We start from the raw sequence: 23,364 nt of genomic DNA, 5'->3' as shown, positions 1-23,364 counted from the left end.
CTGAGCCTGTGAAGGAGGGAACTGCCTAAGCCAACCAGCAAGACGAATGCCAACGTCACACTGACACCAAGAGCATGCAGAGGCGACAACCGGCGGCAGCCGAAGGGAGGGTGAAGGGAGAGGCAGCGTGGCTGACGACTGTTAGAAGGAACAGGAAACCACCGACAGGAATGGAAATATTCAGCAGCGATACGCTAAGAAAAGGCCTCGGATTGGTTGGTGCACATCTCACCTACGTACAGCAGCCAAAACAAGCTACTAATACTTATAGGTGTGCCTGAAAAAAGACAAAAACTAACAACACAATCGTGACGACGTCCACGCTAAAAGTCTAGACGTTCTGGATTCAAAGCAGTTGATATGGATGAATGAATGAAAAGATCACAGCAGCTCTGCTAGAGGCTGGAAGGCTTCTTAAAGTCCCACTCTGATCATCTTCTGATCTAAAGCGTCCCCAGTGCTCCTCTGATGACCACGGTGCTGTTTTTAGCCAAAACCAAAGAACAGTATTGGAGCAATCCAGCCGAACAGTTTGGATGCAGATTCCAGCTCAGAACAGGAAAACAAAGACGTCTGCTCCTGATTCACAGACATTTTCAGAAATGCAGCTTTAGGCTCAATTTTCTCCAGATGGGACCCCCACCATCAGATAAATGCCACAAGACCTTCTTAAAAACACCTTTTTTGTTCATCAGAGTGGGGCTTTAAAATCCTGAAGGGCTGAGCAGAAAAGCAGAAAAGAAGGAAAAGTTAAAAGAATTGATTTGTGAGTAAAATAAGTAAAGCGGCGGCACAAACACATGAGGAAGTCGTGTCAACCGACACCAGCATCTTCTCCCAAAATGGACTTGATTTATGTGGCTCATTTCTGACTAAATTCAGGACAAAATTTAAAACCATTTTATTTCCCAACTGATTAGCTTTTATGAAAGTTCATGTGATCAATGAAAATGGGTTAGAAAGACGTTAGTCTGTTTTCCTGATCGTCTAATGACTTTATGAAATGAAAGATGAAAACTGGAATGAGAGTGGCGGGTCACATGACTGCCTGCATACAGACTGAATGGAGAGCTGAGCTTTGGCGAAGAGCGGTGAGAAACATGCAAAGAAATCCACGTGAGAGAAGAAAACGTTCAGATTCAAAAAACATTAAAATAAATGAACAACTGTGCTACAAATGGTGAGTGAGTTAAAGGCCTGGGCAATGTATTTTCTGGAAATAAACTTTTGATGTCATACGGATACAAAAATAGAGGCTTTTAGGCTGATTCTTGACTCTTTCTGACCTTTTAATCAAGTCTTTGAATCGTCCGACTTTAAATCTCCTAATATTTTAGCACTCTGCCGTATTCCCAGCTTAAAACATGAAGTCTTCAGGAATATCACCAACAATAAAAACTAAAGAATCATTTAGAAAACAAAATACCCTTTTACCCAGGCTTCATCAGATAAGAGGATTGAACAGGTAACACCGACAGGTGAGCCAGAAAACCTGATGGCTTTTTACCTTGTGAGCTTTCTGTTTACTGCCGGGAAATCTGCCCAGCAGCCGGCGATGTTTTCCCGCCTCCGCCTGCTCGTCCACCGGAGGAACGCCGCTTTGAGGACTGACATCTACGAAACACAAGAGGTGATTCTTTCATGAAACATCTTTAAACATTTGTTCTGTAGGCGTGGAATAGACGAATGTTTACGTTTGTTTCCATTTTCATCATTGTTCAAATGTATATTAAATGCTAACTCAAACAGACCTCTTTACCTTTTCAGAAACAGTTCTGTGTTTTTTCATCTGCTTGTTACCCCAGCTAGGATGGGGGGGGGGGGGGGGTGTTAAGACACACTGTCCTCAGCAGATAAGGAAGAAATGCTGTTTGAACTGAAACCCCCAAATGCTTCATTATACGACACCCTAATGACCTCTTTGACTTTGTCTGTTGGAAAAGTAACCTCCTGCTGGGAATCTGAATGAAAGGTCAGAGGAGAAGAGCTTTGAAAGACAGAGAGGCTGCTGGGAGTCCTCCCTCACCCCTTTGTCTATTCCCCCTTGAATACTAGAAACTTACTTCTTGTTGTGGTTTTCTTTATCGTCTAGATGCATTAATTGGACAATTTACTTAGCTTTTTAACACGCCACAAACTAAAAAAACCCTAGAAGCCGATGAAAATGATCAGTGGTTTGAAAGTGGATGGATTTCTAGTGTAGAGTTCACAGAAGTCTTGGTGTTTCATTGCTGGAATATCTGGAAACTGATATTCATGAAATGTTGACTCAACACGATGTAACATATAATAATTAATAAATGATTAGTTACCAATCTAAAGATTTACTTTTGCCAATTCTTCTAAAAATGACAACGACCTGTTCACCCCCCCAGGAGACCGGAAAATAAAATGGTTGCCATGGAGACAAACATGAACAAAAACAAAATGAAACTGCTCTGACCGGGGTGGCAGGGGCAGACGGGGAGAGTGAGGGTGGGTCGGGGGGGGGGGGGGGGGGGGGGGGGCAGCAAGGGCGGGTGGCACCTGAGAGCCGCACAATGCTGCTCGCCGTTTTTATTCTGTCTGCATAAACTGAAGGGGTAAACAGATGAGGTCCACACAGAACCAGGTACTTCAACAGAATGGGTTGGGGGGCTTTAGGAAAAGGTCATCCGGTAAAACGGCTCGTTACCGTGATTAGACGAAGCGGCGGCTGATTTGCCCGACTCTTCCTGTTCCTCCTCTTCAGATTCCAGCAGATTGCTGAAGGAGCGCCGCTTACGGTTACGCAGAGGCTGTTTTCTGATCCCAAGCCCAGAGGAGGACGCCTTCAGGGAGCCGGACCAAGGCCTGGGCCGGACTGGAGAGAGAAAAAGGAGATGATTCTATGATCATGTGGAGATGCCTTTGTAACTGATTGATAGCTTAGGTTTTCAGAATGAATAAACAGAGACTGATGTTTCTGAGGGGAGCAGACACTCTTCCTGCATACCTTTCAGGGTTTTTCCAATACGATGGAGCTTTGCTTTTTCAATCCGATCACACCGTCTGTATCTGTAGAGAGGGAAGCACAATCCTCAGGGGACCTCTATAACTGCAGCAGTCAACATGCTTTCAACTCAACAGGAGAAGTTCAGTGCTTCTACAGCCAATCAGGACGCAGATTATACAGTGTGCTGTAGAAAAGACATCTGTGAGTTCCACTTGAATCTTTGCTTGGACTGCTGCCCCGGTCGGTCCAGGACTTCAGTGCCCTTTCCCTCTGTGCGTTCAGGTGGGACACTTACACGCAGCACTGTCTCTTGGTGTTGGGGCCTCCAAACTTTGGTTTATCCAGGCAGTTGATGCACGTCCCACAGTCTTCCAGCACCGAGCAGCCCTCACAGACTCCACAGCGCCGAGAACGGATCCCTCCTGGTAGGTACGGACTCAGAACTTTCCTCCTCTTGAACTTTCTACCGCGCCTCTTGCGCTGGATGCTTTCTTGAGAGACAACCCACTGGGCTCTGCTCTGATCAAAGATGTCATCATCATCTGCCACATCTGCAGGCGAGACACACAGAGGTTGGGCAAAAGGGCCAAAGAACACCTCGCCCAGGGTTATGTGCAGTTGATGTGTGGGCGGCATCTTTAGACGCCACAACGTAGCCGTCAGTCTAGTGGCTGTGATGGGAGGATGTTACTCTAAATCAGAGGTGGGCACTGAGGGCCGCATTCCTGCATGTTTTCCAGCATACCCTGCTCTGGCATGTTCTAATTGGCTGGACACACCTGAACCAGGTAATCAGTCATGAGTAGGGCAAGACTATCTGGAAATCATGCAGACACACCGGCCCTCGAGGCCTGGAATTGCCCACCCCTGCTCTAAATGGACTTCTGTCCAATCGTAAAGCTTGCTTCCTCTCTCAAGGTTAAAGTACTTTGTTCATGAAAAAGTCCCAGACAGACCTAGTTGGATGTGAAAGCTCCTCTACCCAACATTTGTGACACGTCTGCTCTGTATTAATGTTTGACTGTAAACAAGCACATTAAACCACTGCTGATGTTCAGCTAAAGCATCTGCCTGAGCTTCAGCGTCGGCTCTAGATGTGTTCAGTGAGTCTATTTGTCAAACAGCACTTCCTCACCTCATACTGAGTGATGCTCGTTCGACCAATGTTGGGTATAGCTTTCCAACAGCGATGGCTAATCTGTGTGTGACAAAAGATATTTTTGCTGGCAAATAACTTAATTACATTGATCTAAAAATAAAAAAACAACTTTTGTTTTTTTGTGTTATGTTTTTTTTGGCTGATTGTGGTAATTTGGGTAAATGCTAATGAAAGTGTTGACTGACTGAAACCTTTTCTCTGCTGCTTTTGATGTCGGCGTCATTTTCTCAAACAAAAAGTGGAAATGTTCTCAGCTTCTCATTCAGCTCCAGATTATCCAGAGGTCAAGGGTCAAATCTGTGGTCATTAAAGCTACAACTGCTAAACAAAAGTAGTGACAGGAACGGAGCTTTTTTTTTTCAATGCCTCCAGCTTGACTGAATCTTTAGGGAAAACATAAACCTACACGGGTTAAATCCTCCCAAAATATGCTAAGAGAATACAAACAGGAAAGTCATACTTTTTCATATCAGCAGCTTTCAGTCGTGGAGCAAAACTTTGAGATTAAATGAAATTACATGTCTGTCCATTCAATTTTCCTTCTCCTTTAAATTAAAAAAATTAAAAACTGGAAAAATGCTGAACAGATAGAAAGCATCAAAAGAAATGTTCCAGAAGTCGGAATGATGGGATTATCGGGTGATGCAAAAATTCCCAAGAATAAACCTGGAACCTGTATTGAACTTTAAATGTACAAGAGAAAACTGTGGATGTTCTGCATTTATAGGAGCAAAACAAATATGGCTTATTTATAGTGCAGAAGTATAACTTCCATCAACAACTAACATCCTTTTCTCTGAGCTCAATAGCAGATTCTGCGTCGTGTTAACATCGTTTAAGAACGGCTCCAAGGACAACTTCCTGTCTGGACATTAAGTTATGCAAATAGTTCACTGCATTATACAAACTATGACTTCATCATCACCACTATCCTCCACTTAACTTCCTTCAAAGCTGTAGTCAGACACACCTCACATTTTTTCCATGATGACGAACCCTTCGTGTCCAAAACTTGGTGCATTCGAGAGTTTAGCATTTCTCCCCCCACCCTCACTTATGCCCATCATCCTGTCCTGACATTTCTGAGAGGGTTCTCATGACCTAGTTTCTGTGTTTTGTAGAATTTGAGATGTTTGTGCTGAGAAAATCCAAGTAAAATTCAGTGTACACTGTAAAATCTGCTTTTAAAATCCTTCAAAAACGTGTTTATTGGAACCTGTGTGTGTGTTTGCTCATGAGCACATAAAGCCCCGTCAGTCCCACCTAACAGTTGTGACCCCTGTTGTGCAGCTTCACTTCATATTTGCTGCTTCATTTCAATCTGAGAGAGTTTTAAGCCCAGCAGCTGCAGAGCAAGTTTTTCATTTTTGTTCGTTCAAAAGTGTCAATTTAAGCACAAACTCAGCGGCGAACAGGAACCAGAACCACTTTGACCTTTGTGAATCCGGGAAATTAACCAAAGTTCAAAGGACAATAGTCTACAAACCTTTTGCAGAGTACCAACCTAACACAACATATTGCGTAATAACCCTCTACTCCCCCTCTGAGAAAAAGTAACCGTGTAGACTAAAGATTTCTAAGTTTGTTTTTAGATTCTTTTAGGAAGCAGATTCTCCTGCAAATGAGCAGCTATAAGCTGCTCTGAATGGGGGGCCCGTTCAGCGGGACCCCACGTGCTGCAGGGAGGCAGCCAGGGCAGCGCGTGGGGGGGGGGGGGGGGGGGGGGGACTGGGGCTTTAGCCGCGCCCCATCACATCCACCAATCTTCCTGAAAACCGCGTTTGTCGGTCGTTAAGCCGTGTGCTTTTTAAAAGGGAGAATCTGAGCATTTTGAATGAAATCCATAGAAGAACAGACCAACCAGCTGAAAAGTTTGTCCTGACGCCATCATTGACCACAGCTGCACCTCATTTCACCCTAAATGGAATAAACCATTACCGTGCTAAAGCACAGGAAGCTGAACACTGCAAAACTGTAACATGCAGCTCCAGAGAGTCAGCCATTTTATTCTGAACTGGTTAGACGTTGAAACCAAAGCTGAGCGTACCTTCTGTTGCAGGGGAAAAGGTGATGCCCTCCCTCTCGTGAAGCGGCAGGGCGCTCAGCCGGGGAATGTCGTCGGGCACCATGGCGCGCGGCTGCCCCAGAGCCACTGCTGCAGCTCGACACACATGTTTGATCCTGGGGCCTCCAAGCTGCTGTTCCTACACAAACACACACACAATCATGAGCCACGAGCACACAACGGGTCATAGGGCGGCAAAGCGAGTGAGAAACAACAGACTGTTGCGTTTCTGCATAATCATCATACAAAACGATTATGTTCAACTCTGCTTTACTGTTTACCAATTAAAAAAAGAACCAAAAAAAAAACACAAACTGTCATAAATTTCACCTGTGGTGCAAGGTCTTCTCCAACTCTCCTCTTCCTCCTTCTCCTCCTCCTCCCACTCACTGGAACTTGGGTTTCAATAGAGCTCAACTATTGATCCAGACAGAAAAAATAAAGATTAATACAAAATAAAGCAATTCTTTTACAGTGCTTCAATCATTTCAATGCATGGATGAATTCATTTCTCCTTTTTACTTGACTTTTTTTTTTTTACTTCTTTGACAATTTATGTGGTAATGTGCACTTTTAACCACGTGGGGATGTACTAGTGTTTCTTGTTAAACCCCCCCACCACGTACCCGTGTCCCCCACCTCATCCACCCCACTTTTCTCTGTTTTCTTTTTTCTGCTTTCTCTGTTTTATTTTTCCAAAATACGAATAAAAATAGAGTTCAGCCACAAATACAAAAGGGGTTTATACAAATATACACCTCCTGTGTCTGAAGCTACATAACCCCCCTTTGTAACAGTTACATCCGTCCACCACTAGAGGTCCTCAGCTCTGGAATGCTCAGTTTAAAAGTAAAAAATATCCATCTATCTATCTATATCTATATATATTGTTTTTTATTTTGCTTTCTTAAACTTGTAATTCCCAATAATGATTCTATGGTTCCAACGGTTCTTATTATTGGTCAACTCACACATTTCACTAGTTCACACCTGTTTGCATATATTCTTGACACAAAGATCCCATGTTGACATCAGTGTAACAGACAAACATCTAAAGCCTGTTCTGTGGTATTTCCCACAAAGTTCATTCATTCAGAGACAGGAATGTGTTCTTGCCTGCGATAACTTGAGCTGCTTCTGCTGGTCGATCTTGATGAGCTGAACCTTGGCTTTCTTCAACAGGTGGAGCATCCGTTTATTTGCTCCGCTCAGACCGATCCGATAGCTGGGCCCGCTGGCCTCCAACGCCTCACTTCTGTCTCCGCTCGCACACTTTCCTTCAACTTCATTAGACAGGACACAATGAAAACGGTTTACACCAAGAACTGATAAAGTCAGAAAACGCGTCAATTTACATCCTCATTTCTACTGAGATGCCATAAAAATTAAAATAATGACAATAAATAGAGAAAACAGAGACTTTATCCTCATAAAATCAAATGTGGGTAGTTAAAAGGTAGAAAATCAGTTTGAAATATCAGAAACATGCAAAAAAAACAGCTGTGTGCAGAAATGACACTAAATTACAAAACTCTGCTAATCTTTTATAAAATGTCTTACTGCTGTGGCAAAAAAAAGAAAAGATGTTTGTCAAATGGGGATTTAAAGAGTACAGAAAAGAAGAAGTGGTGGAAACATTTCAGCTTTCGTGTATTTTGAAGGCTTTTCTCCTAAGGCTCTGGTCCAACAGTGACATCTAGTTGCAAACTGAAGCTAAGCGGCGTCTCAATGTCACGACCAAACGTTTAGGCTCCATGTCAGTTATTTTAGTAAGGGTTAAAGGTCGACGAAGTCTGCATTATCAGAAATGAACGCACTTTGTAGAAACTTCAAAGGCCATTAACCTGCTTATACCATGGTCACTCCCAAAAGGAATAAATGTTCAACCAGTTTATAGTCCTTTATTGTTGTTATTTTTTTGGTTTGGACCGCTTTATTCACAAAAAGTGAACTATGTTTTACGTGTGCGGCATGTTGTCACGGTAACGTGTCAACGCGCCGCACCACCGCTGCAGTCAAGATTCGGCGATATATATATATATATATATGCTGATCGTCCCTTTTTAACGCACACCCAGCAGCCAATCAGAATAGAGTATTCACCTGGACCGTGGTATAATCCAGGTCATGACAGACAATGAGGAAAAGGTTTAAGCTGCAGATTAATGGAGACAAAAGTGTGGTCTTACTGGCTGCCGGGTCTTGTGGGGGGGCTTCTGCACTGGTGTTCACAACCACTGCCAGCTTTCGAACGACTCCGGGGGAGTTCAGCTCCTCCATGGTGATCTTGGGTCTCTGTTTCCTCCTGAAGTGAGAGTTGGGGGGATCCTCTGGATCCGTCAGGTCGTCTGGACTGTCAGCTTGGCCTCTCTTTTTCTCTGCCAGTTTTAGTGTCAGTTTCTTGAGGTTTTTGTAAATCTCCACATGGCTCGCTCCCGGACTGCTCCCGGATGAGACCTTGGACACGCTGGACGAGCTGTCGAGAAAAGACTGGCTGTCGTGGCGTTGGTACTGGGACTCCTGAAGGGATGCTCCTGGCTTTCCATCTTCTCTTTGTTGGCTCTTCAGCCATGTTGACAAGGAGCCCTTCGGGAATGGGATCATTTCCTCATCCAGGAACCTCTTTGGAGTCTTAATGACACGGGACGAGCGTCCTGAAGTAACAGTTGTGGAGGAACTCGCTGAGCTCTGGCGTAGCTGCTCTGGAACTAGCCCCGGATCCTCTTGTGACTGGGGGAACTTTTTACTTTGGAGCTGTAACTTCTTCTCTTCCGGCTCTGTTGTGGGTGGAGGAGGTTCTGATACGTGAGTGGAGAAAACGCGCCGTGTGTGAGCCTGTGTGGGCCCTGGCATCTCTACTGGAGGCTTTCTTCTGCAGCCATACAAAGCGCCTCTTTTCTGCCGTTTACCAGACATCTCCACCGTGGTGAAGTCGAGCGGCATTGCTGCTTCTTCTCCTCGGAAAGCTCCGGCCTCTGCTCCGGCCTCTGGAGAGGCGCCCATGCCTTTCGCCATCCTCCTTCTCCGCCGTTTACTGAAGGACGTAAAAGACAGAGTGACGGCTCTGGACGGGCGGCTGGAGTGACCAGCTCGAAACCCAGCGACGCGCCTCACAGCTTTCAGAGTCGGGTCGGAGTCTGGCTCTTGGTTTTCCTCCTCGATTGTTCCTGGAGTTTCTTCTACGCCGGTTTGGTTCTGCTTGCTCCCTGAACGGGCCGGTTCTGACGTTTCACTGACACCACCCACAGGTGTTGCACATGGCTGTGTACCAGCAGCGTCCCTGGCAGCCTGCTCAGCTTTTTCAGTGAGAGCTACCTGCTTGTCATCGTCTTTACCTGCAGCCTTTGGCGTTTCTTTCCGTTTCACTTGGCTTTCCTTAGCATCCTGCGCCTCTTTGGGAGGCTTTGGTACTATTTTCCCAATCAGCCCTGGCTTGAGGGTTTTAGGAATGACTTTTCCAAGCCCAGCCTTTGCTCCTGATGACTGTTCAGAAGACGGCGATGGCTTGGCTTGACCTCTCCGAGGGGCAGCGGCGCCAGCTTTCCGTTGATGTACTCCGGTGGCTCCAAATCCAATGAAATCTTCCTCCTGATTAAAAAACAGATTTCCATCAATTTAATCTGATTATTTATTGGTTTCTTTTTTCCACCAAGTCAAAGGGCAATAATCCAGAACAAAATATCATGTAAATCTGTGTATAATAAAAACACAATTTAGAAAAATTGCTATACTGAAATAGCTGTGCAGTCCTGAAAGAAGTCCAACTCCACCGTCAGACTTCCTTTATTCCCTCCCTCAAGTCACTTCTATTTCAAACTTTTGTTTATTGATATAACGTCTTTTCTTTTATAAAAGATTCGTAACAAAAATGCCTTACAATTTTTTTAGACAAATCTCAAGCAATTCTAAGACAAGTTCTCCAAATTCCATCATACAGAGCTTTTCCTGCAATAACTGCAGCAACTATGACCTTTTATTTATGGAGAGCAAATGGAATCTGTGGATTTGTGTGCGTAATTCTTGATTTGTAATCATACAATACATTTTGTGCGCAACTATGTGAAATGTTGTATTCACATGTACACTTGAATATCGCCTCAATGATCTGTTTAAGAAAATGGGAGAAATGTCCAGTTTTTACTAAATATTATTCACAGTCCAACTTCAAAGTGGTTGATAAAAAAACTCTGATGTCCCAGCATTCTAGCAGCATATAAACACATCATCTACGCACAAATCTGGAGATGTCTCACAGCCCCTCCTGCACTAGTAACTGATCTGTGTGTATCAGGTGTTTTGTCTGTTTAGTTCTAGACATGAACGCAAAGGAGCCGTGTGGAATTCTTTACATTTAAGCTGCTGTCATTCAAGTTGAGTCGGTGTCAACTGTATTTTCTACTCGTACGTTTTTGATATTCGAGTGTCCGTGTGAACAAACAGTTGCAAGTACACACAGTTATGTACAAACTGTATTGTCAGAAATAAACACACACAAATCTAAAGCTACACACAAAAAGGCAGGCAATAGTTACAAATCATGAAGAATGCACATGCAAATCCAGTGAGTCTATTTTCTCAACTTTAAGTTTCCATTTGAATAAACTAACAAAAACATATTCTAAAGAAAACAAAAGGAATTTATGTTTGGTAAAATATTTGCTGTAACTATTTTCTTTGCCAATAAACCTTGTACAGTTTAAAAAGCTATTCATTATCTTTTTAATTTTAAATAACACGCATTTGTTACATGCACATGCGGTTCGCTGTAAAATCGTACAGATTTGTTACAACAACAAAATCTACTAGCAATACATTTTAACCGATGTTGTAGTCTCTCTCTTTTTATTAAAGTTTTACTAAAGTTATCGCTGTCCCGACGCCATCAATTATTCAGCTGTTTATGGTACTTTACACATCATATACATCATTTGAACAAACATTAAAAAACTGTGGAAGAAGTGGTCTCTTCTTATTTTGCTCCATTGCAAAAGTGTGAGTCAATGACAGCAAATCAAACTTCTGTTTCTATTTATGAGTAATAAATGTCTAAGTCTACATATAAAACCATGGAATAGTGGAGGATGTGTCAAAAACAGTGAGCAATACTAAATTAGCTGCAAACTGTTTGTTGCTGAGGCTAAAATGGACCAAAACCTTGTTTTTAATTTAAGGTACCAGTTTACACACAACCCAAACAATGCTATTTAATGTAAATCAAATTACACATGAATTTAAATTACTTTCTGCAAATGCCAAGAAGGAACCTATGATCGTCCAGACAGGACACTGGTGGAAATGATGACGTGATGTGCAGAAGCCGCCATAGTGAGAGCGTTCTGCTGAGCAGCATCCAGCAGCTTCAGGCTGAACATGTGACAGAGTCGCAGTGACCGAGAGGATCATTGCATCAGAGAAGTTCAACTCATACCACACTCTACAAATCCTTATTTGTTCTCTAAATCATCTTTAGATCCAACGTAGGACTGACTCGTCCATACAAAACCTTTGATCAAGAACTAAATATGACATCAATTCATCAGCAAATTATAAAAAAGAAGAAAGAAAGTACCACTTTGAGGGAATCAAGTGCATCAACATGAAGTGTCGCTCAGCATCTGATGTAAGGTTTCATAAACATGCCTTTCTGCTCTTTGTTCAAGGATAAGCCTTAGAATGGAGATTTAACTGTTAAAAAAGTCATTTGGTGTTCAGCAACTCAGTTTCACTGAACGTTGACAAAACGTTTGTCTTGATGCTGAGGTGACGCAAAAACACCGAGCAATCAGCTGACAGCGGCTCCATCCTAATGTAATCCCCCCCGGCTCTCACAAAACAGGCGGACAGAGACTACGGGAGCTGGGTGGGAACTTCAGCCCACCGAAACACGAACAAAGAAAGAGGGACACCTTTTTCTTTCACTACAGGATTCATCCGTGGCTTTGAACATACCGCCAAAGTTTCCACTTCAGCTTTCTGTGCAACCAACCACTCCGCGGGACAGATATTCCACCCCGGATTACCTTACGGACTGCGCTACTGCAACATGACGAATTCCTATAAATGTTAATAAACTAAAAAAAAAATTATCTTCGACACAAACCCTGCAAGAAAACGTCTAACAGAGGATACCAGTGTTGATGGTTGCAGAAGGCCAGCCGCTAGCTAGCTAGCTATAATTATTCCGAGCTAGAACATCCTCTGCAACGAACTAACAGTAATTTTCCACAAACGTGTTATTTTTCGTGTTAATACACTTCCCCGTCCAGTCGTGACCAAAGACTGACGGACTCACCTCCTCGCTGTTGCTAGAATCGAACCCGACATCTCTCTGCCGCATATGCTTCTCCACAACCCCCAGCAAGCGCAGCAGGGACGGGTCCTCGCTTAACGCAAGGCCGATGTTCACGGGCCTCGGCCCTGCAGCAGCCACATCGCCGCGGTCAAAGCCCAATCTTCCGCGTTTTGTCCGTTTTTCCGACCGCAGCTTGCTTCGGGTTGTGCACGGCCGGCCCGGAAAACGGGCTTTCGCTGGAGGAGCTTGTGTGCTAAAGCCCGCCGCGGTGGAAGAAGATGATAATCCGCCTCCCGAGGCCGCCATTATTCGCGACAACAACACTGAGGGCGCGCTAGCAGAGAAGACCGCAGCGACGCGCGAGGTAAGATGGACTGCCGCGAGGCAAAGGCGCGCGAGAGAACCACAGGTGCATCATGGGAAAACAAACTTCACTTCCACAGCTTTCATTGTTCCACACCACACAGCTGCAGATGGAAATGCCTGAACTTTTTGCATGAATTGGTTTTAGGAGACTTCGCTTACGATGGTGAGCTAAAGTAACACTTTAATGTAGAACGTTTTATGAAAAACCACTATTTACATCTGGATCCTTAAGTTTGAAACCATTTAATCCCAAACCCACTCAGTGTAACTGAGTTATTTTGAACCATTAAATTAAATAGTACACATTTTTATACTCATTAACTTTAATTGACCTAAAGTAATTTAATAAATAAAAAAGGTGAATTTAAAATGACAATAGGGACCAGAAAACCAATCATATAATCACACCAGTGTTTCCACATGAATCGTTTCATTGTCATTTACCTTTTCTGTTCCAAAGCGACACGCTTCAAAGCAAACAAAGTTAAAGAAATGCGTTCACCTGCACCACCATCCGGTTGTTTTTCCAGAAGTCATTGCATGCAGCCTGATGCTTCAAGACATCTACTCTGTACATTGTGCTCCAGATATTTTACTTTTAACAGGTAGCACTTTTCCTGACAAACCTCTGAAAAACGAAAATCTTCAATTAATCTACATTTTGAAACGACACTTTTCTTAACAATAAACAGCATTTCAAATTTGATTTTATTCTCTTAAGGCAGATTTTCAACAGAAACCAGAACTTCTTTGCAGAAGTCTTCAGAATTCATTAATTATGAATGGTGTATAAATGAACTTTTTAATTGTTTCAACCATTTTACATCACTTACTGACATCACTTAACAATATAGCAACATTGCAGTTTAAATTGTGCACATTATTTAAAAGGGTCAAACATCAGTCCATCACAAAAACCATAAAAAAAAAGACATTTTCAGGAAAAAAGTAAGAATTATAAATACCTGTGGCCTTTAATATCTCTACATTTTTGATGTTAGATGTGTATTTTCTATAAGAGACAAAACCTAGTTGGGTTCAATGAAAAAACGCTCCTACAGTATTCATGAAAAAAGAGCTTATATATAAAATAAAAAATACAATAATGTCTCGGATGATAAAAAATAAAAGCGTGGACCACAAAACATGCACATCCATCGACATACAGGGAGGAGTTTTCATCAAAACCTATTGAAATGAGCACCCAGGGTAACAAAACCTGCATGAGGGGTGATTCTTTCTTGAAAAATCTGGCTCCAAATGTTATAGATAAGATGGGAAATGCTGCTCTACAAAGCCAAATATTTAATGAATGATTCACTTTTTTTCTAACAACACAATCTTTCCTTCATCTTTTTTTAACCTCACAGTGCAAAGCCTGATGACTTTTTAGGGTGCTTTGTCCTGCAAAAGTCTTTCCACAGTTGGGACAGTTGCATTCAGAGCAGATGCCTGTCTGAAGAGGAGGAGCATGCTTGGTTTTCTTATGCGTTCGCAGAGCTTCAACAGAGGCGAAAGTGCAATCACAGTCTGCTGCAGGACAGGGAATGTTGAGCTCCACCGATGTGGGACCATCAGTTGAAGATTCCCTGCTTCTTTCCCATTTTGCTGCTCCACCTCTTTGCTCGACCTTCTCATCACTCAACTCTTCATTTATTCCACACTTGGGTTTTTGGCCTTGTTCTTTGTCTTGTGGGTTGGCGTCACAGTTGACAAAACGAGCACAAATCTCTTGATGCTGTAAAAGCTCCTCCTCTGTTGGAAAACATCGGTTACATTTGCAGCACTGGGCGCTGTCACCGCTCCCTTTATCGAGGTGAGCCAAGTGCGTCGCCTTTCGGTGAGTGCGGAGTCCAGAAGGACTGGGAAATGAAGCACCGCAGTCTTTGCAGAAGCGTCCTCGCAGTGCGCACTCATACCGTCTGTGTTTGGTAAACTGTAAAACGTTCAGCAATGAATACAAATAGTTCTTCAAATGTTCACATGATTTAGTACATATGAAGAATGGATGAAGAATGGATGAAGAATGCGACCTCACCTCAGAAAAGATAGAAAATGTTTTTTGGCAGTAAGTACAGACGAAGGGCTTTTCATCGGCTGTATGAGTAACTTGATGCTGTCTGAGCTCTTTAGGGCAGAAGAAGCACTTATCACATTTGTAGCAGATGAATAATGTATTAGTCTGGAAAGAAAAAATAAGCAAATTCAAATGATTATCGGTCTGAAAATCCTCAAACTGCACATCGTTCTACCCTACAATACACTAAAGTCAGCAGGGAAAAATAGGAGGAATAATTCTTATAGGCATGTTAGGCATAAATATAACAGTTTAAAGTATATTTGGAAAAGAAAAAAGCAATAACTGTGTTTACAATAGTATGTTGTGAAAGACTTACAGAAAACTTAAGAGCCCTTAGATGCAACAAATAAATATACAATCTCTGATAAAACAATTTACACAATAAAAAATGAAATAAAACAGAAAAACATTTGAAATATAAAGAAAATAAAAAGGTTGTCTTATGAGATTTTTAGTTTTCTTTTGCACTTGGGAGGTAAAATTCATAGACAACAACTCTTAATAATAAACATGACACAAAATGTAAAGATCTATTTGTGCTTGATGAGCTTCTTTAATTATCATAATAATGTTTCATGGCAAAAATAAAATGAAAAAGAAAGTTCTGCTGTGACATTGCTATTAACTCTTGTTATAACAGAAATAATCTACCAAACATTCAGTTCCCAACGTTCCGTTTCAACGTAGGAAGCTCAATTCAACGTAAACGTAATAAAAGCTGTACTGGATCTGGTTCTGGTGTTGTTCTGTCGGAGTATTGGTGTTACCTGCTGAAGATGCTGCATGTACTGTTCCCGGTGACTCTTCCTCATGTGCCTTTCCTTTGATTTGGAGTCGCTGAAGGTGATGAAACACTGGAAACACTGCAGACTCTCTGCTCGGTCTGCATCACAGAAAGACAACAGACGAACCAAAGCAGCTTTGATGATGATGATGAGGATGATGGGTTTGTTTTCATGCAGATGATTGAAAAAGTCACGTTATTTTTGATATAACCACACAGTGATAGCTTACATGTGTGCAGGGGCTCACACGTGTTAGTTTTACGTCCGACAACCACCTTCTCGATCTTTATCATCTCCATGCTGCTGCTGTTTGCTGCTGGCCCCGCCGGCGATGATGGACTCCAACACAAACACTGACACACAACCAGCAACAAACGAATTACCACCTTAAAACAGCAACACTAAACACGGCTTTAAATTGACCAAACCGTAAATAAAGAGGTCGTCCGGCAATAAGACAGATAATGCTGACATTTTGGAAGGCATGATATCAATAACAAGATGCTAGCAGGGCCAGACCGTATGCTATATATGCTAACTGTGTGTAAATTGTACCACCTAACATCAACAGAAAACGACTGAACTCTCGTCTTTTAAAAGAAATATTTGAACAGGACCTGCACTGAAATATGTTTAACATATTAACAATTTAGAGAAACGAGCAATAACGATAATTTTCACCTGTTAAAATAGAGAAATACATCTATTGTTTTACCTTTTTCAGAGCTAACCGCCAAAGAATTCTTTCAGATCACGTGACATAAAATGTTTTATCGCGAGACTTTACAACAAAACAAACTGCACATACATAGCCCTGACAAGAAACATTACGGTACTTTAACCAATATGTATAACGAAATTTTATGCATATTTGCCTTTAATATGTTTAAATAGTTAATTTTGTAATTAGTAGAGCATTGGTTTTATTAGTTACAACACATATTCAACAAAGTGTTTTGTAAAGAAATTGACTAAAAACTAAATTCTCTTGCAGATCTCACTTTAAAAGGCAAAGCATCAAAATTGTATTGTGTAATTTTTAGATTCAAACATCCTAAATTAGGTAATGTTAGTTCCAGCTGAAAAGCATTAGAAGAGACTTCTTTAGTACAAAATAACCTTTCAGGAATTACAGGAAAAAATCCCAATGTCTTTGAAAAAAAGAAGATGACATTTACAGTTAAAGACAGACACATTTTTTTTCAATTATTATAACTTTATTGGCATTTTAGTAGAACACCGCAGTTTTACCAATGAGATCAGAGGATCAGACGGTCCATCTATGTTTAAATATTTTCAGAATGACAAGCGAAGGCTCAGCGACAAACGATGCAGGGAAAAAGGAGCGCAGTAGACGTTTAAGCTCTGGCTTGCTTCTGTTGCTGGAATTCAGCGATGCGACTTTCCATCACGGGTCTGAAGTGTCTGATTAATCCCTGTTGACAAAAGATAAATAAGTCAGGAACAAATCGGTTTGCTGAAAATCTTACATTTAATCACAGAAATAACTATATTTTAGTTGCTATGGAAAAGCTTTGCTTTAAATTGGAACAATAAAAACTTCTTTTAAAGGGTATGACTGTCACACAAAGAACCAGAACCTGTTCTTGTGAGCTGCAAAAACAAACGTTCAGCAGAAAAATCTGGAAAAGAGTTTCCATTAATGTTTAATGTTAAAATCAGCCTTAATGAAATCTGGTGTTTTTTAGAGCAATCTTTTCTTCTGGACTGACTGGTCTGCTATTTTCAGTCCATTTGAATCCAACTCATCAATTGTAATGTGTTCCCAAAGCAACATATCTAAATATGCAGGTATTTTCACACCCCATCCTTACTTGCACGGGCCACGCCGCACCGTCACCGAGAGCACAGATGGTGTGGCCTTCAATCTGCTTGCTGAGTTCCCAGATCATGTCGATCTCTGCTGGCCGTGCGTCGCCGCGGACAAAACGCCACATCATCTTATTCATCCAGTCAACGCCTGAACATCGCACACCCAAAGAAAAGTCTGTTAGACGTGAAATGAAAGCTGAGGAGGCGGATCCTGGAAGAGCCTTTACCCTCTCTGCACGGCGTGCACTGGCCACAGCTCTCGTGTTTGTAGAACTCAATCAGACGTGCGATGGCTCTGATGATATCAGTCTGAAGAAAAACAAGCCATTACTCCACGTAAAAGGCGTCTGCTGGTGGCTTTGATGCTGCAGAGGAGAGACACTCACAGATTTGTCCATGACGATCAAAGCCGCCGTGCCGAGCCCCGTCTGGGCCTGGATGAGTCCATCAAAGTCCATCAGAACCTCCTCACACACATTCTTGGGAATGAGGGGAGTAGAGGATCCACCGGGGATTACGGCCAGGAGGTTATCCCAGCCTCCACGCACACCCCCTACCACACAGATGTCGATTTTAATCAAGACAAAAGAAAACATGTGCTTACGTTAAGCTGTATTAACCTTTGGGGTGGAGCAGATGCATGTCAGACTGCAGGCCTCAACCATCCAGCTACGCTTTCAGAAACCTGGCCCTACCAGCTGCTGATTACCTGCTCCAGGTGTGTTTTGCCAATACGAAGCTACAACACTAGTGAGAAAACATGTTGGACACTGACCCTCAAGGCCGGGGGTTTGACACCTGTCCTGTCCCAGTCGCAGTGACGTACATTTGATACACGTAGTGAAGAACCTTCCATAATTGTCCCAGTGTTAAAGAAACAAATGCTACTTAAAGCATTAATAAAGCCCCATACTGAATGTCAGACTGGATAATTCTGAAGCCACTAGGGGTCAGCAAATGTCACCGGGTTTCCACATTACAGGCAGAAACCACTAGACAGGAGAACAAAAGGTAAAGAGGAAAGCTTTTGGAAGAACTACAGTAACTTGAGGTAGATTACTTCAGAGTGACTGACGAGTGTCTTATTGCAGCAGCCCTGTTCTCACAACAAGAACCGTTCTCCGCTTACAGATCCATTCCAGTTAACTGACTGGCTTTTATTTGGTATTTTTTATTCTGTGTGTTTGTGTTCAAACGTTCAAAGACGTTCCAATAATTTACCCCTAGATGCCTGAGTTTATGAAAAACAGAAATCATCTAATTACATTGTTTGAATTCATTTGAAAAATGACCATAATTGGATTTTTGCCCAACAGATTAAATGGACAAATACTTTGTGTAATCCCCCATAATGCAGCGGGACATCTGTGGAGAGGAAAAGCCTGAGGAAGGGCATTCCTGTAGAAGCAACGTTAATTTTGACGTTAAACCTGCACACGAGCATCACCTGAGCCTTTGTCCTCCGGTTTAACAGCCATGGGCATAAAACTAGGAGTTTCTGGCTGCTCTTTAAATCCATGGTTTTGAAACTGATGAGCCATAACCAGAATCACAACAGAACTGGGTGCTGCAGTCAGAGGAGACTGGATCATTCCCTTCAGAAAAAGCGTTTTTTGGTCAGACTGCTTCTTCTGTTAGAGCTGCTACTGAGGGGAACTTCACACCCATAATCAAAACACATATCATTTATTTAAGACACAGTTAGAGAAATGACTCATTGACACTCAGAGCTGTCATCACTGAGTAAACCTCCTCTCACCGATCCTCGTCTTGTCTTTTATGTCTGCATAAGTTCTGAAATTTGTCTGATTTTGGTTTGTTTTATCACCAATTTGTTTTTAGGTTAACTGTTAATGTTATTGAATGTATTGTTTAATATATGTATGTAATGTTGTGTAAATATGTCATTTTATTTGGATCTTTTAGGGGGATTTTAACATCTACCCAGGGCCTGCAGATGAACAACAGCCCTTTGGCTAACTCTGGCATATTGACAGAAATGTTTGTTAATATGCGCTGTCCTTATATTAAATAAATAAATAAAAAAAGAATAGACTTTCCTTCTGAAAAGCTCATCCCAACCTAAGAGGCTCATAGTGGTCTCCCGTCTAGAATCCCAGTCTGACACTGACCTGCGTGTCTCTCGATGAGCTCCTTCAGAGGGATGGACATCTCCTCCTCCACGGTGCACGGGTGGTTCACGTGACCAGAAATGTTGAACAACTTGGTGCCAGAGTTCCTTTCTCGACCAAAGCCTGCAAACCAAGTGCCCCCCCGACGACAGATGGTGGGCGCCACGGACACGGTCTCCACGTTAGCAACAGTTGTGGGGCAACCGAACACACCTTCAGGACCAGAGGAAGAGAGAATCCTGGGAATTTAGGTCTGGATGACATCATTTTCACTGTGTGTGTGTGTGTGAATATCACCGATGAAGAAACAGCCTGAGCTCAAACCCATGAGCGAACGCTTTTACCTTTCATGGTACTCACCCACATCAGCAGGGAAGGGGGGCTTGAGGCGCGGCTTCCCCTGCTTTCCCTCCAGAGACTCTATGAGAGCCGTCTCCTCGCCACAGATGTACGCGCCGGCGCCGCGCATCACAAACACGTCAAAGTCGTACCCGGAGCCACAGGCGTCCCTGCCGATCAGCCCGGCGGCGTAGGCCTCGTTGATGGCGACCTACGATCCGAGAGAAACCACAGACTTAGAAGAAGGTCAAAGGGAAAACGTGACTCATTATCGACACTAAAGAAGCAGAAAACATCAAATTATAAAGACATCGCTCCTGAACTGTATTTTTATGACACCACTATATTTGTAAAGGTCAGAAATCAGCGATCTTGGACGGCGCAAACATTCGTACTGGAATTTCAGGAGCAGATCGCGAGTATCCGAGGTCTAAGATACTCGTTACAGCCTTAGAAGCAGAGTAAAGTTACTAAATGGTTCTTTGTTTAAAGCGCTTTTTTCCTAAAGTAAATTAAAGTTAAAGCACTGAGTTTCTGCTGAAGTCTGGTTGACCTGCAGGTTGGAGGACTCGTTGTAAAACTCTCCTCGGATGTAAATGTAGGCGGCACGCGCCCCCATGGCCCTGCCAGCAATCAGACAGCCTTCCACCAGCTTATGAGGGTCGTTTCGCATGATCTCCCGGTCCTTGCACGTCCCCGGTTCTCCCTCGTCTGCATTCACCACCAAATACTTGGGTCTGAAAAGAAGAAATGCGGTTGAAATGCAGTTTGTTGTAGGCAGAAGAATCTCAAACAGCCTTAAACAGACGCACAAACAGAGCAGACAAGCCGAGAAGCTTTGGACAAACCACAGACATCAGCACTCACTACTGCACTTCTATCCCTTTGAATTTAAACTAAACTGTAAGATAATCAACGTGGAAATGATCAATAACACGTCAGCGTTTTAAACTAAAGACAATAAATGTACAGTGGTTCATGTCTTTCTGGTTTGTACCTCATTCTCTGACGTCAAACTGACAGTAAAAACAAACAACAGGCTGGAATAAACGAGTTTGAATCCCGACTGACCGGCCATCGCTGGGTTTGTTCATGAAACCCCACTTCATGCCGGTGGGGAAGCCCGCTCCACCTCTGCCACGCAGACCGGAACCCTTGATCTCATTCAGGATCCAGTCCACCCCCTTCAGGAGAATCTCCTTGGTTTTGTACCAGTCCCCCCGTCTGAGGGCCCCCTTCAGCCTGAACGGAGCAAACGGTTCACACAACACTTCTATCTGCATGACATCCGAATGGTTCTGGGTTCTTTTCTTTATTACCTCCAGTCATGACGACCGTAAAGGTTTGTGAAAATCCTGTCCTCATCTGCCAGCGGCCCAAACTTGGTTTTCTTAGGTGTCCCCTGAATCATCGTAAAGGAGAAAATGTTTGTGTGATTGTCAAACACAGATCTCTTTTATAGCCTCCAGGTAACACACCTGAGCCGTGCTGTTGAAGCGAGTGATGACGGACACCCCCCCCTGGCTAACAGCAGCGGGGGCGCGTGCCAGGCCGCAGACGACCGAGCGAGACACGGACAGCATCACTCCTGGAATAAATAGACAAACGCAAGTTTAAACGGAATCAGCAACAGGAAGTGTAGATGAACTAAAGGGAAACCTTTGAAGCAGAGAAACAATTATTTAAAGGACATTTAAACTTCAGCAACTTTACTGAAACATCTGACCTCCAACTTCATTTACATCCCTGACTTCAGTTTGTTTGAGGTGAGGTTCTAAATACGTCCAACAAGAGTAGAAGAGGACAAAAGCTTTTGATCTGAACATTATTTTCATGCTGGCTTGATTGTGTTTGTTTCAATATATTTAAATGCTTCATTTGAATTCCATCAACTCTCCTTTAGAAATCACTTCCTCTGCATTTCTACATTTCTTTACACCATCATGTTTGTTTAGATTGCTTGAAAAGTCCTTTACGTTTCATTGGACGCGAGCAGCACCAACAATGAATATAACTTCTCATTAACAATTCACCTTTACTGTATTCAAATGAGTACCTAAAAAATAAAAATTATAAAATAAAACCAACTCCGGAAGTGAGTTTCACATTAAGAGCTCAACTTTACTGCCAAATTAAGAGCATTGTAAAGACAAATTTTTATTAGGTTCAAACTAACACCCGCGTGGAAACGAGGAGGGTGGTACACCACTCTGCAATAGAATTATCCTTCCTGTGTTTTAAGTTGGATCCGGGTTTGTAAGATTCTTGTTATGTGATGCTGTTACGTCAGAGACGTGAAAACCTGATCTAAACATGGTGAAGAAGACTACACCTTTAGTCCCCGTTAGTCCTCTAGACATTCCACCGCGTCAATACCTTTAGCTTAATAGGAGTATGGATAAATTATGTTTACATTCTCCCAAATATGTCAGTTCTCACTGACCTCAAGCTAGCGTCTGTAGCTTCAAGCTTGAAGAGTTAGCGGCGCTGTTTAACCTTAAAGTCGGAATAACAATATATAGGACGCGACTGACGGCACGACAACTGTTCGCTTATCAACATCAACAACAAGAAAACCAGCATAAAGACGATTTAAAGCACTGATATGCAGAGAAAAACGACCGTCCCAGCTTACCCTGTGTGTTAATGTTACGGGTTTATGAAATGCAGCTTCACCGGAAGCACAAGGCTCTGCCCGGAAGCAGTCACGGAGCAATGCAGCCAATCCCCGCCAAGGTAACCGAGTGGGACAGCCAATCACTGTGGAGAGTCTCGGAACGACGCAGCCAATCACCGTGGAGAGTCACGGAGCGAGTCAAGACATTTCATAACACGTTTCGTCTTACAAAAGAGGTTTTTAACATTTGATGTCGTTTGTGTCAGTTTAAGATGTAATAATAAAAGAGTTTTTTATTCCTGACCAACAAATCAAAAATAAAGTGATTTCAAAGTTTAATTGAGGCCATGCTTTCTTTTACATCCTCCCCACAGGATTGCCGGTGAATCTTTTGTAACAAAAAGTTCAGCAGCTGGATGACCACAGAGATCTTACAGATGTAGAAACTGAACATTTCTTCTCTAAATACGTTTTTGTGAATCAGCATCCTAATAAAATCTATTATATTTATGCCATGACTCTATGGTTAAACACAGTAATAACATAAACTAATAAAATGGAGACTTTGAGTTGTCATTTGTAAGAACTATTTTTAAAAACAGACACAATTCTGTTCTCACCTAAACTCCCATGACTGTTAAATTACCATCATTTTATCAGGATTTCAAATAAATGTATATATATTACAATAAAAATATCTAACATTATCATTAATATAATTA

At 42.5% G+C, this 23,364-nt stretch overlaps 3 protein-coding genes across 5 annotated transcripts in view; all 3 read right to left on the bottom strand.

Moving 5' to 3' along the window:
• kmt2ba (lysine (K)-specific methyltransferase 2Ba) overlaps nt 1-12,900 on the bottom strand; it is a 30,435-nt gene extending 17,535 nt beyond the window's left edge. Inside the window, exons 1-9 of the mRNA XM_023959671.2 lie at nt 12,491-12,900; nt 8,388-9,786; nt 7,315-7,481; nt 6,529-6,615; nt 6,181-6,337; nt 3,270-3,525; nt 2,975-3,036; nt 2,675-2,842; nt 1,508-1,614 (exon numbers count right to left, since the gene is read on the bottom strand). Coding sequence (XP_023815439.1) covers nt 1,508-1,614; nt 2,675-2,842; nt 2,975-3,036; nt 3,270-3,525; nt 6,181-6,337; nt 6,529-6,615; nt 7,315-7,481; nt 8,388-9,786; nt 12,491-12,796 — 2,709 coding nt within the window. The 5' untranslated portion in view covers nt 12,797-12,900. The remainder of the gene's footprint in view (nt 1-1,507; nt 1,615-2,674; nt 2,843-2,974; nt 3,037-3,269; nt 3,526-6,180; nt 6,338-6,528; nt 6,616-7,314; nt 7,482-8,387; nt 9,787-12,490) is intronic.
• A 645-nt stretch (nt 12,901-13,545) lies between these two features.
• Nucleotides 13,546-16,569, bottom strand: LOC101157464 (uncharacterized). Its single transcript, XM_020706906.3, has 5 exons — nt 16,437-16,569; nt 15,951-16,074; nt 15,704-15,819; nt 14,895-15,038; nt 13,546-14,792 (listed from the first exon to the last, which is right to left on the bottom strand). Exons 2-5 carry the CDS (start codon nt 16,018-16,020, stop codon nt 14,205-14,207), a joined length of 918 nt encoding a protein of 305 aa, XP_020562565.1. The 5' UTR covers nt 16,021-16,074; nt 16,437-16,569; the 3' UTR covers nt 13,546-14,204.
• Nucleotides 16,570-16,916: 347 nt separating this feature from the next.
• ndufv1 (NADH:ubiquinone oxidoreductase core subunit V1) lies at nt 16,917-22,790 on the bottom strand. Of its 3 annotated transcripts, none has more exons than XM_004073692.4 (11): nt 22,661-22,790; nt 21,504-21,613; nt 21,345-21,427; nt 21,097-21,267; nt 20,579-20,762; nt 20,047-20,236; nt 19,687-19,899; nt 17,941-18,107; nt 17,782-17,863; nt 17,557-17,702; nt 16,917-17,157 (listed from the first exon to the last, which is right to left on the bottom strand). In XM_004073692.4, exons 2-11 carry the CDS (start codon nt 21,606-21,608, stop codon nt 17,080-17,082), a joined length of 1,419 nt encoding a protein of 472 aa, XP_004073740.1. In that variant the 5' UTR covers nt 21,609-21,613; nt 22,661-22,790; the 3' UTR covers nt 16,917-17,079. The 3 variants fall into 3 exon arrangements, with proteins under 3 accessions (XP_004073740.1, XP_078811286.1, XP_078811285.1); XM_078955160.1 differs by having other exon boundaries at nt 22,469-22,665; XM_078955159.1 differs by lacking the exon at nt 22,661-22,790 and adding an exon at nt 22,358-22,400.
• Between the last annotated feature and the right edge of the window lie 574 nt (nt 22,791-23,364).

This window comes from Oryzias latipes, chromosome 11 (assembly GCF_053564925.1).
Source record: "Oryzias latipes strain Hd-rR chromosome 11, Olatipes_Hd-rR_3.1".
Classification (NCBI taxonomy): Eukaryota; Metazoa; Chordata; class Actinopteri; order Beloniformes; family Adrianichthyidae; genus Oryzias; species Oryzias latipes.
This window is presented reverse-complemented; position numbering and strand designations above follow the sequence as displayed.

Coding starts and splice junctions, on each gene's coding strand:
- LOC101157464 (XM_020706906.3), bottom strand. CDS start 16,020: ATGGAGATGATAAAGATCGAGAAGGTGGTTGTCGGACGTAAAACTAAC. Junction 15,820..15,950: donor GTGTGAGCCCCTGCACACAT/GTAAGCTATCAC, acceptor TCTGTGATGCAG/ACCGAGCAGAGAGTCTGCAG. Junction 15,039..15,703: donor ACATGCAGCATCTTCAGCAG/GTAACACCAATA, acceptor TTTTCTTTCCAG/ACTAATACATTATTCATCTG.
- ndufv1 (XM_078955159.1), bottom strand. CDS start 22,385: ATGTCTAGAGGACTAACGGGGACTAAAG. Junction 21,614..22,357: donor AGGACTAACGGGGACTAAAG/GTGTAGTCTTCT, acceptor TATTTATTCCAG/GAGTGATGCTGTCCGTGTCT. Junction 18,108..19,686: donor GCTCATCGAGAGACACGCAG/GTCAGTGTCAGA, acceptor TCTGTGTGGTAG/GGGGTGTGCGTGGAGGCTGG.